Source organism: Phalacrocorax carbo, chromosome 8 (assembly GCF_963921805.1).
Source record: "Phalacrocorax carbo chromosome 8, bPhaCar2.1, whole genome shotgun sequence".
NCBI lineage: Eukaryota > Metazoa > Chordata > Aves > Suliformes > Phalacrocoracidae > Phalacrocorax > Phalacrocorax carbo.
In genome coordinates, this window is record NC_087520.1 from 43,359,303 (window position 1) to 43,374,944 (window position 15,642).

General features: G+C 53.6%; 1 protein-coding gene across 1 annotated transcript; it reads right to left on the reverse strand.

The window, feature by feature from the left end:
* Positions 1-3,829: 3,829 nt before the first annotated feature.
* On the reverse strand, positions 3,830-12,790 carry IRF8 (interferon regulatory factor 8). The gene is made up of 9 exons (XM_064459699.1): positions 12,767-12,790; positions 10,867-11,041; positions 9,530-9,713; positions 8,396-8,484; positions 7,792-7,903; positions 7,417-7,464; positions 6,536-6,922; positions 6,098-6,213; positions 3,830-5,009 (listed from the first exon to the last, which is right to left on the reverse strand). The coding sequence occupies exons 2-9, from the start codon at positions 11,038-11,040 to the stop codon at positions 4,833-4,835; spliced, it is 1,287 nt and encodes a 428-aa protein (XP_064315769.1). The 5' UTR covers position 11,041; positions 12,767-12,790; the 3' UTR covers positions 3,830-4,832.
* Between the last annotated feature and the right edge of the window lie 2,852 nt (positions 12,791-15,642).

Genomic DNA, 15,642 nt, shown 5'->3' on the forward strand with positions numbered 1-15,642 from the left:
GCAAGCCTGTTCTCCATGCGGGAGGTTTGTCACCAGGTAGCTCCTCATAATGTATTTCAAGTGTGTAGGAGGGATGGGTAGAAGCTCGTTTTCCTCATAAACACTGAATTCTGCTCCTGAAGCCACATGCAGTGGTCCTTTTTGCACTTGTTGAAGGACACGTAATGGGAAACCCCCAAAGCACACTGAGGAACAAGACTGATAACGCTGCAGGGTATAACCAGGTTCATTTTCTCCCAAGGAAAATGCTTCCCAGTAGCACAGCTGCCTTCCAGCCATGAAAAATCTCAAGAGTAAGGTTGGCTTTCAACCCAAGTAACACCCCAAGTCAGAGAGCAAAACATCGGGAAGGGGCTGCAGTGTTTATCAGGTCCTTTGCAGCACCCAGAAATCAAAGTGCTCCACTCTACACCATGGAGTAGATGTTTTTAAGTTGGAAAACCTTAGAGAAGGGGTCTATAGAAAATTCCCCCTCATTGCCTGCCCTGGCCAGTATGATTGGGTGAGCACACTGCTGCTTCCCAAACACGCTTGAGGAGAACCACGTATCTCCTGCAAGGAAAGGTCAGTCTTCCTCCATTGAACTCAAGCTACTCTCTCCTTCCCATGTGAAATTTTCACTCTGCCCTTCTGCTCCTGAAGGCAGGAGTTTAGCATGGGCACCTCCCAGAAAGTATCTTCCCGTGCCCACAGAGATTGCAGCCCTCTCTGGAGGAGCAGCAGGAGCCGGTACCTGGGTTGGCGTTCCTGGGAAGCAAAGAAATATTTCCACATCGGGTAGGAGTTTGATGGCATTACTGCTCCAAGTCAACCACTTCTCCAGGTGTAGGAAACCACATTTGGACAAGCAGCAAGCATTCTGGGGAGGACAGCCTTTGAGCTTCTCATTCATGCTACCCACAATCCTGCCACACCAGTGAGGATCATTCGCTGGAGTGGCTGCAGCCTGTGCCACGGATGCTATATGCAGTGGGTACTGCATCCCCAGGATTTGGGGACGGGACCCTCAGCTGAAGCCATGGGCCACTGTTGGGACTCGCCAACAGATGAGCCATTGACAAAGAAGAGCCAACACCAGGCACCGAGGTTTCACTTCAGTGAGGCCATAGAGAAGAACCCAAGTGAACAGAAACCAACGAAAGTATTTGAGTCCCTGGTTGCCCAAAACCACTAAGATTTGGCACAGCTGCACCAAGCAGCTCAGTGGAGCTGCCAGGGGCCAGGCGAGGTGCAGGGATGGGCGGCCGGGATGCAGGTGCTGCCTCTGGGTCAGGGCCCTCCTGAACAGCACCAGCCTCCCAGCCAGGGCGGTGGGGACGGCAGCACCTTGGCTGCCTGGCCAAGAGGTTTGCAGGAAAAGTATGAGATGTGCAGAAATTTTCCTCCTGGCTTTTATAAAGGCTGCCGTGAGTCTGGGCCAGAGCATCCCTTAGTGCAATCTGGCACGGTTACCTCAAAACCTGTCTGTCAGAGCATCTGGTCTTTGGTCTGTTGAGCGAGCATCAGCCTTGGAGGCTTCTCTCGTGTTGAATTTTGGGGGTGGGACAGAGCTGGAGAAGTCCACCTTGGGCCACACATTAGGCACAAACCCAACTGCGAGTCCTACCTGAGCCTTGAGCAAAAAGGGGACCCTTGCCAGCAGTCATGCACCCTGCTGCATTATCCTTCTTGCATCCCACCTCTGCCATAAGACCCTGTCCCACGGTTTCCTTCCCGGCCCCTCCACACCCACCAGTTGTCCCTTCTTGGATATGGCTTAGAAGCCAGCCAGGCCAGGAGCTGTACTGCTGGTTTTATGGAGTGAGGCGCAGCACCGTCCCAAACCGAGCTCTGGGCCCTGAGGCATGATGGTAACACTAAAAATAAACAGTGCAGCCGGGTCCAATAAAAGGTACCTCTGCTCCCCACCACTCTTCCGCGGTCTTGGGGTGGAAATTGAAAGAGCCCTGAATATGTAGCAGATGGCTCCAGGCGAGCACAAGATGGTGGTTTCTGAGGAAGGACTTGCACCAGGACATCTGGGGAAACCGCAAGTGGTGTTTATGGTGCCCCAGCCTGCAGCCCATCATGTGTTTCTCAAGTGGGCACATGTTCCAGTGCAGACCGCAGCGGCTGCCTCGCTCCCACCTACCCCCCGCCAGGCACCTCACCCACAGGGATGTGAGTCTTCCTCATGCTCTGAAAGAGCACAAAAGACAGTATCAAACCCTGTGGGGAGCACTGCAATGGCCCTCAGGAGGAGCAGGGAAAGGCTGGGGATGAATGCTGATGGTGCACCTACGAGGTGCAATCCCCGCCTGCGTGACCAAGCATCCCGTAAGAGCTTACAGGAGTTGGGGACTTCATTGTTCTTCGGATCCTGGTGCAGCCTCAAAACTCTTGGTCTGCAGCCATTTCTGCTCACAGGCACCAAAGCCATATGCTGTAACACCTGCAAGGGACATGCACAATGGCACAGGTGTCCCACCAACACGGTTCAGGCATGGAGAACAACTCAGCCATAGAGTGGGGTGCTCATCGCATAAATAGCTTGGGATGCAGGGCCTCCCTTAATCCTAGCGTATAACCACAAAGTTTCAGCTGGGTTTCCCATCTCAGAGCACTTTTTGGGTGCTATTAGTTGTGTGTTGTCTGCTCTGCACCCACTGCTTTGGGACAAAGGCTGTAACTTCTTACCCTGGAAGGATGCAGGGGGGGTCAGCTTCAAGTCCCACAAGAGCTGAACACTTAGTTATTTTAGGGAGGTTTCATTGGGAAGGCTGAGTTGTCCACCCCAAAATTCCTAGCAATCCTGCACACAGAACAGCTTCCTGGCAGAGCTGAGCTGTAGCCAACTCACCCTGTGTCAGGGCCCTCACATCTTAACTGTGCCCCGACCACATACTTATGCTTGTGAAGGTCTCTATTGTTAACAGAAAAAGGCAGAGCAGCAAAAAAAGGACCGATCTGCTTTGATACTCAAGCAGGGAAGGCAGTTTTCCACACATCATGTCAGGAGACTCAGCCTCCAGGTGCCTGGATCTCAAAGCATCCCCTCCAAAAGTACCTGCATCCCCCTGTAACTTGGGTACCAGGGTCACCCCATGAGGACCAGTGCTTCCCTGCCTGCACCCTTTGGCAGGGATGACCCAGAACACATGGCAGCCTGCTACAGGGAAGGAGGTGGTGGTAGTTGTCCTTCACAGGGGGCAAGGTGGTAGATCAGTCTTCACACCCTTCCAGAAGCCCTGGAGGTGCTGCCCCAGAGAGCTAAAGCAAAGGCAGGTGAGGGGGCAGATGCTCAGCCTCCCCTGCTACAGCATTGCCTTTAACCAAGGCAGATGCTCCTGTTTTTCCCCTTGGTTGTCCCCAACCACCTTCACTAGACCAGGCCCCAGGAAAAAGGTGGACAGAGAAGACAGCAGGAAAAGGCTCCACCAGGCAATAATGGGGAAGGGACAGGAAGATGCCTTTGAGCAGGACCATAAATAACTGCACCCCCATCCCATGATCTTGGAGCATCACAGCCCAGGTCAGAGAGCTAAGGGCACCATGGTCAGTGCCGTGACAGATGGGCAGGGACCTATCTCCATGCTCCCTGATATGAAGGCCCTCAGAGTGATACCCTCTTCCTCCCTCCATTGCATTACAGCATTTTGGCTCATCCCTCTCCTGCTCCAGAGAAGAAGCCAGGCAGTTACAGAGCAAGGAAAGAGGCAACAGCAGAGGCTTAACACACACCTCGCTGCAGGGAAGACCAGGGCAGAAGCAAACCAGAGGTACCAGGCTCTCCCCACCAGAGATATGATACCCCACTCATCGCATCAAAAAAACGACATTGCAAGAGGAATACAAAATATAGCACTTTATTTGCTGGAAAATAAAAAAAAATTACAAAAAAACCCATAAACTTCAGGCATAAAATAAATAGGCAGCTTAGTAGCACGCACACACGTGCAGTCCTGGTTTGTGTCAGCTGCAAGGCACAAGCCCCACGGCCAAGCAGCTCCTGGGTGCACACACAAAGCATGTTAATGAGGATTTACACATGGATGCCACTGCCTGGTCACGCTTGGGAAAGACCAACACATGCATTTGGGAGGGTGAAGCCAACCTATTCACACTATGCTGCTATCTTTAAAATTAAAGATATTTATATAAACTCTGTCTCTATTTAGGAAAAATTAAGATTCCTAAGTTCATATATTCAACATTTACATATATAATCTCCACATCTGTTTCCAAGTTTCAAAACCCTTTGGTAGATAAACATATAAACATTATAGCAAAAATAAAGAGGAATTTGAAAAGGTTCTCCTTGGAAGGAATACCCTATCCTGCATCAGCCGGACTTTTTGGGGGAGAACCTGATTTCTGCAAGTAATTTCCTACATTTATGCATTTTAAGGCTTTTCCAAGAGCAACCTCCTACCAAGTCACTATTCTCAGCAAGGTCCAAGTTGCAGACTGCTGGGCAGGTTGTTATAGCTGTTGATTTTCAGTTCTGCTTGACTGGCTGCTAACAAAGGCAACACAAAGCACTCTCAGCCCTGACCTTCCCGCACAGCTCAAATGCTCCCTCCTCCCCCTGCCATTAGCTAAAGACAACAGTACCGGCACTACCCTGCCTGGTACAAAAGTCATTTTTAATCAGTAAAGGTTCTATGGGACAGACACTGAGCATCTGACCTACTTTCTCATGGCACTTTTTACTGCTGTATTTACACAGACTCTGGACTGGAAACAGCAAAGAACAAAACCCAACTGTCCAAAATGGGAATTTAGGCACTAATGGGACCAAACTGGGTCTAAATCAACCCAAACCACCACACTATGTCTGCGGAGAGGGAGGCTCAGACAGCAATCTGTTGGTTTTCTCTGAAGAGCGGCCGCTGGTGCGTTGCACAGATGTCCTGGAAGATCCTGTACACCTGGTCATGCTGCGTCTCATCAGCTACAGGGAGCATGGGGCTGCTGCTGCAGGTCTTCCCAGCCTCCTCCACCACCTGCCTGACACACAGCTGCTCCACCTACGCAAGAAGGAAAGCCATGAAGACACTGAATGAAGAGGAACCCCTTTGGGCATCTCCCACTGCTGCCATCCACCCCCACCAGCCCAGGCAGCAGGGTATGGGGTGGGAGACACACAGCAGAGCAGTTATGCCCAACAGCCCCAGGTGGCCGCGTCCAGCCAGGCCAACAGGTCCAGCTCCGCAAGCCACCTTGGCAAAGGACCTCTAGGAGAAAAGGAGCAGTCACAGGAGCTCCTCTCCCAGCAGACCTTTAGGGAGGTAAGGACAAGCTGGGGTACATCCCAGCACATGCAGAGTGATCCCCATGTCCAGACACCCAAGGCAAGCAGGTGACCAGGTCAGAAAGTTGTGCAGGGAGACATAGGACCAGTCTCAACTTGTAAAGTCCTCTCCAGGACCTCACAGACTTGGTGGGTCTCTTCAAGGGTGGATGCAACACCCTCCCCTGTACCCTCCATGCCACAGCCCTGCTGCCACAGCCTTGCTCACCCAAGGGGGTCCCACACAGGGTGCAGGCTCCAGAAACACTACACGTTGCCCCAAGGCTTTGAGATTCCAGAATTGCTTCAGCTTTTCTAGGGAGAAGTTTCCAGCCAGAGCCATGGGAACTACCCCTCTCATCCCATCCCCTCCTTCACCCTCCCAAGCGTTTCCCTGCTGCTGTGGTTGTTCACCACATCTGTTGGCTGCTTGGCTTGAGGCTGTCCCTTAACCATTCCAGGGATTGACTCCCCCATTTCCCACAAGAGAAGGCAGAGCTCCCAGTACCAAGAGGTGGGAACAGGAGGAAAACAGATTTCCTAGCAGTTTAGAAAAAGCTTTTGCTATTTGGGAGCTTTGTTTGCAAACATGATCTACCCAGATCAAGGAACCTCTGAAAAGCAACAGCTCAAGCACCTCTCAGGAGGCTGTGGATAAGCCAATACTCATGCCACGCCTGCCACCCAACAAGTTCAGGCACCCCAATGGTCTGTGGCTCAAGGGGTTGAAGCTAGAGCCCTGCTTGTATGGGGGAAAAAGGGTGATGTGGTCCAGACAAGGGGAAAAAATTGAGTAGTAGAGCTCTAAAGGGCAGCCCTCCATACCTCGACAAGGATGAGCTTACACCGCAGGGGCACAGCGTCTGGGAACTCCTCTCCAAAGCACAGCATGACTCTGCTCTCCGGGAAGCGGCCCTGGCTGTTGTAAAACTGCTGCAGCTCTGCAAGGAGAGGGGAACAGTTGGAAGCTGCCTGCCACAAGCTGCCAGCGTTTGCTACACGGCTTCAGAACCAAGCACGCCACCATGGAAGAAAGCTGCGGGACAAGAGAAGCCAGCTTTGCTGCACAAAGCCTCTAACTGGGAGGCATTTGCTAGTGACACAAGAGACCAGGTTACTCCTTCCTAGATCCGGTAGCATCAGCTATTCATCCAGAGCACTTGAGTAACCCATCAGTGATGACTCCAAAGTGCTCCAAGACCAAGGGCTCCACCCTTTCAACCCACCAAGCGGGCAAAGAAAGAGGGAAATGCTCCTACAAACCTCTGAAGAACAAGTTGGTGTCAAATATCTTCACCACCTCATCGCGGTCCAGTTTGTTGGCCCTGTCCTTGTAGACCATGGTGTTCCCGCTCCAGAAAACCCTGCCTTGGCATAACCTCTTGATGAAGATGCCCTGCTTGTTGCTGTGCAGCAGGACGCCCCTCTCCAGGTGCCCAAAGAGCTTTCTGGTGATCTGCTTCTGGCGGTCATTCTGGATGGCATCGGCCGAGGGGAACTGCACGTGCTCCAGGGCATCTGGGGCATACAGCTTCTCGCCGTGGCTGGAGGGCTGGCTGACCGAGATCCGGCAGCCCTCAGTGCACGAGGTGGTGAAGTGGCCCACCAGCCTCCCCCCGTAGTAGAAGCTGATCACCATCTGGGAGTAACCTGGCAGGGCACATATACCACCCATCAGAAGATGACAAACCCTGCCTGCTCTTCACTGCAATGCCAAAACTCCATGAGAGCAGCAAAGTTTCCTGGGAGCAAGTCTCACTTGATGGAGGAGACCTACTTGCTAGAGGGCACGTCCTCCAGCACTCAGCCTGATAGCAGCACTGATCAGCAAGCAAGAGCCCCCAATACTGACCCCCCTTCCTCCTGCAGGCAGATCTCCCCACACTAAAGGCACAACTGATCCCAGCATCCTGGGGCAGCTTCCCAAGCCAGGGTCACAGCCACAGGACAAGAGGCAGGATGCATCCCTGCTCAGCATGCAAACCCTGGGGATACTCAGGGAGGACACGGGACCTCCCAAACCCAGAGCAAACCCTCCCCCAAGGCAGGGAGGCAAGTCAGAGACACCTTCTGCCACCACATGCACAAGCCCAAGCCCCGGTTGTGGTCATCAAAAGCCTCTCCAAGCAGGGAAGCTGCCTTACCTGAATGATGCTGCTCATAGCCGGAGTATCCATTCATCAGGGGCAACACTGTGGGCAGAGAAAGCCAAGTTGTGCCTGCATGCCCAGCTCCCAGACCCCAATCCCCAGCCTCTCCCCTCCACCAGCCCCCTGGTTTTCTCTCCCAGGCACATCAGGCTTCCCAGCACACACAGAGGAGATGCCAGCAAGTACTCCCAGGTGGATTTAATCTTGTGCAATTGGGTGCTTGCAACCAGCCAGTGTTCAAAATTAAGCATTCTTAATAAGGAAGATAATACAACTGTTGTCCATTACCCACTGCTGTACAGGAAGTTTTTTCTGCCCTGGACAAACAGCTCAGTCCCATTAAATATTGCACACACTGTCACTACTTACCAGGGCTGGGTTGCTGCACCCACCAGTCAGGTATCAGGGGGTTTCTGCAGGTCTCCTGGGGGGGTGAGGGGCTTCTCTTGATGATCCCCAGGTATTCGTCTACATGGGAGGGCTGTGTGAGACCAGACACTGAGATCAGAGCAGGTTTGATGCCTTGGGCAGCCCCTGCCCTGCACAGAGAGACTTGCAGTGCTCAGAGAGGGCCCAAACAGTAACACCATTTGGGATGCCAATGAACTTTTTTGATTAGAAGGAGCAAGTTTGGCATTCCCCAGGCCATACACTCAAATAACACCCTCAAGAGCTACTGAGCAGAAGCAGCCCAAGGGGACACAGCTGAGAAGAGGAACAAAACTGAGAAACAGCCTCCATCCCCCAAAGGTCTCGCTCACTTGCCCGGATGCAAATCGCAAGCACAAGCTATTCATCAGCAATTGTGTCCCAGCACTGGCTCACATGAACGAGCTGCAACACCCGGCATCACTCGCCAGGCTGACTCCCAAAGCTTTGAAGATTAAATTTTAGGAAGGCAACACTGTCAGGCAACTGCCTGCCATCCATCCGCCTCCAGCCAAGGCGACCTGCAGTCGTGGTGAGGGCTTACCTCTTTAATGAGGTCATCGATTGCAGAGGAGCTGCAGTCCATCTCCGTGACATCATTCAGGCTGCTCCCGTTGGCAATGCCCGCTTTGCCTGGAAGAAGAGGCCGGGATGATGTGAGCACACCCACCCCCCTGCCGTAGCTCACGTCACCGCTGAGTTTTAGAAACCCTTCACCCTGTGAAAGTTATGAAACCGAGAACCACAGCAGAGCCATGTCACAGCACCTGAGGGCAGGGGCTCACAGCCCCCTCCAGCTCCACTCAGAGCTGCTTTTCAGACCTAAAAAACCAGTTCACAACCCATCTTCCCTGTGCACGGTGACCAGCCACAAGGCAAATCAAAAATCCAGCCAGTAGCAGAGACTGCTAGAACAGAAGATGGGTTTGGTTTTTTTTTTTTTCTAAGGACCCCAGAGACCAGGGCTGCTGCTGCTTCTCCTTTTTCTGCCAGCCACCCCGAGCGCAGTCATGCTGCTGGTGGGAACCTGCAGTGCCATTTGCATAGCAGCGGCGTGTCCCCCGTGTGAACGTGGCTGGAGGAGACCAAGATGCTAAAGGCAGATTTCCTGACAGAGAGATTTACGTCCCCCCCACTGCAAGTTTTATATTTTTTTAAAAAAAGGAAAAACTGCACACACACCTAACCACAAATAGAGATATACTTAGCACAACCTGCGCCACACCGGACATCGCAGCAGCAACTGCTCTCTGTGAAATTACTGCTACTCTAATCACTGCTGGCAAGAGAGAAGGGATTTGTGTCTTCCCAATGCCCGCCCTGGGCAGGGAGCTAAAAGGTTGGGGCTCAAGTACCCCACCAAAGGGGAATGGATTTTGGATTGGCCCCTACAACATCCTTAATGGGATGGAAGCTCATGCAATGCTGCAGTTATCCCCTATTTCCTGAGCAGCTATTTTGGGGGGTAGGAAAAAAAAGTCTGTCCTTCCTCCTCCCTTCCCTGCCACTACAGTGACACAGGGGACATCATCTGCAAAGCAGAACAAGCAAAGCATCATGGCATAAGAGCAGTATCTGGCCAGGAAGCTCTGCTCAGATGTAGGTCAGTGGCACAAGCCTGTGGTTACTTGCAGGACCGACCTGCACCTGGGGGTCAGTCACTTATCGGGGCACTCACACTTCTGTTCCTCCTCTGGCACGATCCTGTAGACCTTGTAGGGCTCAGAGATGTCCAGCTGGGACCTGTCTGTCACCTCCTCAAAGTCAGGGCTCTTGTTCAAGGCGCAGCGCAGTCGTGTCTTCCACGTGGCCGGCTCCGCTTTGTCGCCTTCCTTGAACTTGCCTTTAAAGACAGCCCAGGCCTAAAACAAAGCAACAGCAAAAAAATCCTCCATGTGAGCTCTGCAAATCCCCTCAGCCCCCACGGCAAAGGAGCTGGGGCTGCAGAGAGCATTTTGCATTTCGCTCTCCCTGCCTCTCTCCGCCCCTTGCACCCTCTCAACCATCCCATGCATATGTGCCGTTTCACTCCTAGACTGCGGACACGTGCACAGTTGCTGCAGGTGGGGACGGGTATCTGGGTGCAGAGCAACACCACCTGCCCCAGCGATGCAGCCGGGTGCAGGAAGGGCTGCAGCACCCAGGTTTTTAAAGCAGAGATCAAGATCATAACATGTGACTTCATCCCTGCACTGGCAGGTCAGGAGCTGCTGGGGTCGTGAGGAATCACTGCTGAAGCAGTAGTGCTCCTAATTACTCAGTAACACCTCAAAAAAAAAATCAAAGCCAGCCTCATTCTCCAGCTCCTGACTAATAACTGAAAGCTGGTTTCTTTAAATCAGAGCATCATTTGTGCTTTTGGTGGGAGAATACATTTTACCACTGAAAGGAGATTCCAAAATATGTATAATTTTTAGAATATATATTTATTCTATATTTATACATTTTCAGATGGCTGAATTCACTGCCATCCTCAAAACTCAGTGCTCCCGAAGCAGCCACCAACCAGCTGTCACTGCCCCAAAAGCAAACTCTCTCATCAGTACAAATATTTGGAAGTGGGGGCAGAGGGAAGGGAATTCCTGGGGAAGAGCCTGACCTTTTTGGTTTAGGATGGAATTTTCCAGTTTTTCCCCAAAACTGGAAATTCCCCCCTTCAGTGAAATCCAAAACCTCCTTCCCTCCCTTTTTTTACCAGCCTTTTATCAAGAATAGCCTGATAAGAAGGTTAGAGCAGGTCAAAAGGAACACATCAAGCTCCTTCTCACGTCAGACCAAGATTGAAACATGCTGAAAACAAACCTAAACTTGGCACCAGCATTTGGCAAAGCGGAACAAATACACCCAAAAGAGCCGGAGACACCAATGGCGGGGTGAAGCACCTCCTGCAGGGATTAGAGATGCAAAAGCCACAGACAACAAGGACCCCTCCCGCCAGCAGGACTGTCAGCAAGGAAAAACAGCATTGCTGAACCCAGGTACCACGGAGAAAAGGCGTTAACCATCTGTCCCTACCTTGAAAATAGAGGCGTCCACCTCCTGGTTGTAGTCCTGCTTCCCAGCATGTTTCCATGGGATGCGGAACATGGTTTTCTCCTCATTCTCCCAGATGAGCCCAGGGTACAGCTCGCTGTCGATCTGCTCGATCAGCCACTGCCGGAGCCGCCGGCCACCGTTGCGGTCGCACATCCTGGATGGAGCAAGAGGTCCAGGCCCTGTTAGCTCCCCCAGCACCGTCCCACCACAACTGGGGTAACAAGAGATCGTGCCATGCGTGTGGCACACCAGAGCACAGCTAGTAGCGGCACTGCCCGCAGAGACAAGCAGCTCTCGGCAGCTCTGCAAGTCCCACATGCCAACATTTGTACATTAAAATGTACAGTGTCATCCCCCCCGCCGCTTCTTTTATAATGCAAAAAGTCAAGGCATTTCCTCTGAATTACTGCAAATCCTTCCTCCAGCTCTATCAGTCAAAGCTCTGCTCACAGAAACTGGCTGACTTGGTGCTCTGCTTACTCCTGTTTTGGTGCAGGGTAAGTCCCATAAGAAGCAGATGGGCAGGGATTAAAGCACCCAGTTGTGCTGTCACCTGAGCAAGTGACACTGGGACAGGCCACCCCAGGGCAGACACCCTTTAGCATCTGCAGGAGACGGGAGCCAAGCGCTGTCCCTGGCTGCTCCTGGCACGAGGGTCTGCCCCGGAGCAGACGGCAGCCCCTCTCGCCAGGCACTGCCTATCTGGGGAGCAGGCACTGGCTCCAGGCAGCACCCAGAGTCACCCCAGCGACCGGGGCTGTACAACCAACCCTCTCGAACAAGAGACCGGCATGTGGAAGGAGCGGGGTGACATCAAGCCACCCTTGCTGGGGACCACAGGTTCTTTTCAGCCAAAACCACTGGGTGACTTCACGGAGGAGCCAGCAGAAAGCTTCTCCCACCCGGCTGGAAGCAAAGTGCCAGGTTCAACCATCCCCCAGCATCGCCTGTCACCTCCGTGGCAGGACCCACAGGGAATTCAGGAGCTGGTGGCCTGGCAGAAGTGACCAACAGCTCCAGGACCAGCCCTCCAGGACCCACAGCCCTCCTCCAGATTTTAGAGAGCTGCCTCTCCCTCGTTCTTTTTTTATTTGCTGCCCCATGGGAAGCTTTTGGGGAGAAAAGACAAGGATGCTCCTGGTGGTCCCTGATTTGCCACCAGCTCGATGCCACCAACTTCTGTCCCTTTCTCCACTGGCCCACAGTAGGACAGACAGACCTCTCTGCCTATCTGCAGCACAGCCTCTGTTTTTAGGGACGGAGACAGCTAACACCACCAGCCAAGACAACACCAGGGGCACAGCTCCGGATCCCAGCTGCCCCAAAGCACACGCCACAGCTCATCCCCTGAAGGACAGGGACACACGGAGCCTCTCTGCAGGCTCCTGCACCAAACACCCTGAGTTATGCCAAGATGAAGAGCCCCAGAAATGCTTGCTGAAGTGGGACTCTCTCCTAAGCCCACTTTCTAAAAAATTTGTTCCCATCACTAGCAGAGGCTGGAGCTTCCATTTCCCCTCCACAAAAAGCTGAGCAAGCTCTTCAGGCCACCACCACCAGCGACATGAGCCAGCATGTACAGGACACAGAGCCCTTCCCACGCAGCAAGCTTGACCCCACGCCGGGGGCGGGGTGGGAAAGCAGCCAGAAAACCTGGCTGGCAGCCCCACACCATCACCCCAAAACCCACTGCCTTCCCCACACCAGCCCCAAGCCACCTCCAAGCTCTTCCCATCCCACACTTTGCCTCAAAGCAACGCAGGCAGCAGCGCCTCCCACGACCCCGGCGCCCCCACACGAGGCCGTGGGTACCATGCTGGGCTTGCCCCAGTGCCCCCAGTATCCCGCACCCGCGGCCATGCGGGGCCGCTGCCGGTACCTGCCCTCCGCACCGCTCCGCGCCACTGCCCGCACCGCCTACCGCGCCCGCCATTTTATAGCGACCCCGAGGGCGGGCCCGCGAACGCCCACGCCCCCGCGCCGCTCCGCCAATAGGCAGCCTCTCCCGTATCCGCTCCGCCCAATGGGGAGCCGTCCCTGCCTCCGGAGGCCCACTGGGGAGGCGCCTGGTGGGCGCGCGCGGCCGGCGGCGCTTTCTCTGAAGGGCGCGCGCCGTTCCGGGAAATCAGCCCGCGGGGAGGGGAGGGGCGAGGGCGGGGCGGGGGCGGGGCGGGGGCGGGGCGAGGGTGGCGGGACCGCCCCCCCGGGGGTGCCCCGACTCCCACCCGCCTGCTGCCCACGGCGGGTCAGTCCCGGGCTGAGCTCAGCCTCCCAAGGCCGGTCCATCCCCAGTCCCACACCAGTGTCCCCACTCCCAGACTGGTCTATCCCCACTCCCAGACCAGTCTCCTCAGTCCCAGATCAGTCCATCTCCCACCCCGGAGCACTCTCCCCACTCCCAGACTGGTCCATCCCCAGTCCCAGGCCAGTGTCCTCTATCCAAGATCAGTCTATTCCCAGTCCCAGACCAGTGTCCCCACTCCCAGACTGGTCCATCTCCAGTCTCAAACCAATCCAGTCCCAGACCAGTGTCCCGAGTCCCAGACTGGTCCATCCCCAGTCCCAGACCAGTGTCCCCAGTCCCAGACTGGTCCACCTCCAGCCCCAGACCAGTGTCCCCAGTCCTGATTGGTCCATCCCCTGTCCCAAACCAATCCATCCCCAGTCCCAGACCAGTCTCCCCACTCCCAGACTGGTCCAGCCCTAGCCCCAGCCCAGTCACTGCTCCCTTGCAGATCAGCCACTGGTGCTGGATCCATCCCTCCCTCCCTTCCCCCAGCCAGGATCGGTGCCCCGGCAGTGCCCAGCAGCCCCAGCCCAGCCTGGATGTACCCAGCCGGGGCCGCGGGCCATAGCGGAGTGTAAAGAACCATCTGCAGCCTGACTTCAGAGGGGGTTTTTTTTGGGATTACCAGATTACACACGCATTTCTTGGAAGAAAACCATAATTACTCCCATGTGGGTAATACAGAGAAATGGGAAATGTATGGAGCTGCACAGATGGTATAATAAAAATAATGATCTAAGGTACACAACCTTTACTGTCATTTATAATAAATAATGCTGTAATAGCCCTTGTTTTTAAACACCCGACTGATCCTAATCAGATCCCCCCTGTGAGATCTGGGGAGAGCCAAAACCATCTTTTGCAATCAGATGCGGTTAGGAGGGTTGTTTGTTTTTTTTTCTACTGAGAAACAAGTTAAACTTTGCGGCAGGGAGGGGGGGTTTGCATAACCAACCCCCACAGCACCGGTCCTGCCTCTCCACACCAGCCAGAGACACCCCCCCCCCCAGAAAATAATTGTTTGTTTTGCAAAAGTTCTGGAAAATTTGGGATATTTTAAAGGGGCTTTGTATAACCAAGCCTCTCCATCCTCTTGTCCCCTCTGAAGCCCAACGAGATGGAGATTAATTGTGACCCCACTACCAGCGCGGTCATTCCATCCTCTCTGGCTTCATTTTGGCTTCACAACTTCACGGGCAGCCTGACAAGGCAAAAATCTCAATTCCCTGGGACGAGGGGGATCCTGGCGGGAGGACGATAAAATAAAACCCCCCTTAAAATGGGTTTTTCAACCGCTTATGGTGCTGGCAGCAGCGGGCTGGAAGGGAGCGAGATGCCCCGCAGCCCTGCCAGTGGCTGGCAAGGGAAAATGTAAAACACACGCTGGGTCAGGCAGCACAGCCGGGAATTTCTTGCGAAGTAGTTCCCTGCGTGCAAGTAATGCCCTGGAAAGCTCGTTCACACTTCAGCAGTGCGATTTTCCCTGCGCCAGAGGCACTAGGCTTTCTGGAGGGCTGATGCAGCACGGGAGAGCTGAGCAGCGAAGTGTGCAGAGCTCTTAGCGATGTAGAAAGAAGTGGAAATCAGCTCGATTTTACCTGCTTCAGGGCTTGGCTTCCAATGCCTAGAAGTGCTAAAGCCACCACAGATCCCACTGATTTAGGCCAGAGTGGAAAAATATATATATTTGCTTGGGACACCCCTCAAATTCAAGGGAAATTGGGCTTAGGAGATGCTATTTGGGCAACAGTAGTTGCTGTGATGCCGAGCGTGGGTGATGCTGCAGCTTACAGGGAGCATCACTTGCGATTCCCAAGATCAGGGGGATTTTTCCAGGGGTAACAGCTGCTTTGGTGCCACAGTTCCTTGGGGAATGTGAGTCCTGGGACGCCCGGTTGTGGGACAGGAAAGGGGCACGGCCATGCAGGCTGGCGCAGGTGACGGGACGGCAGCGCTCCACAGAGGTTATCACACCTACTGCAAACCCAATCTCTGCTTATCACATATCTCTGATGACTTCCTATTAACACCAGAAACCAACTTTCTTCTCTTTTTTTTCCTGCGCACAAGTTCCATTTTTCTGCTTCCTAAAATGATAAGGGGGGCATTAAATACAATATCGACCTGGTTTGCTCAGCTTCCCTTCAGTCCACTCCATCAACAACATTTATGGCCCTTCATCCCATTAATTGCTCAGGGCTCTTTCCCACACAGTGTGTGTTGCAGGCACGAACCATGGTGTACCTCCACGTAGAATAACAGACAGCAGAGAGATTCTTTTTTCAACATAAAAAGACAGAGAAAAGCCCCCATAATTTTTCTCCCAGAACCCTATCCGCTATGGCTAAACCTTGAGCTTTTAGAACTTCTAATGTAGTCGGCGGTTCTCGTCAAGAAAATAGGAAACAGGACACAGTGGCAGAGCGGTCTTGTCAGTTCATCCCTCCATTCCCACCAGGAACACTGCA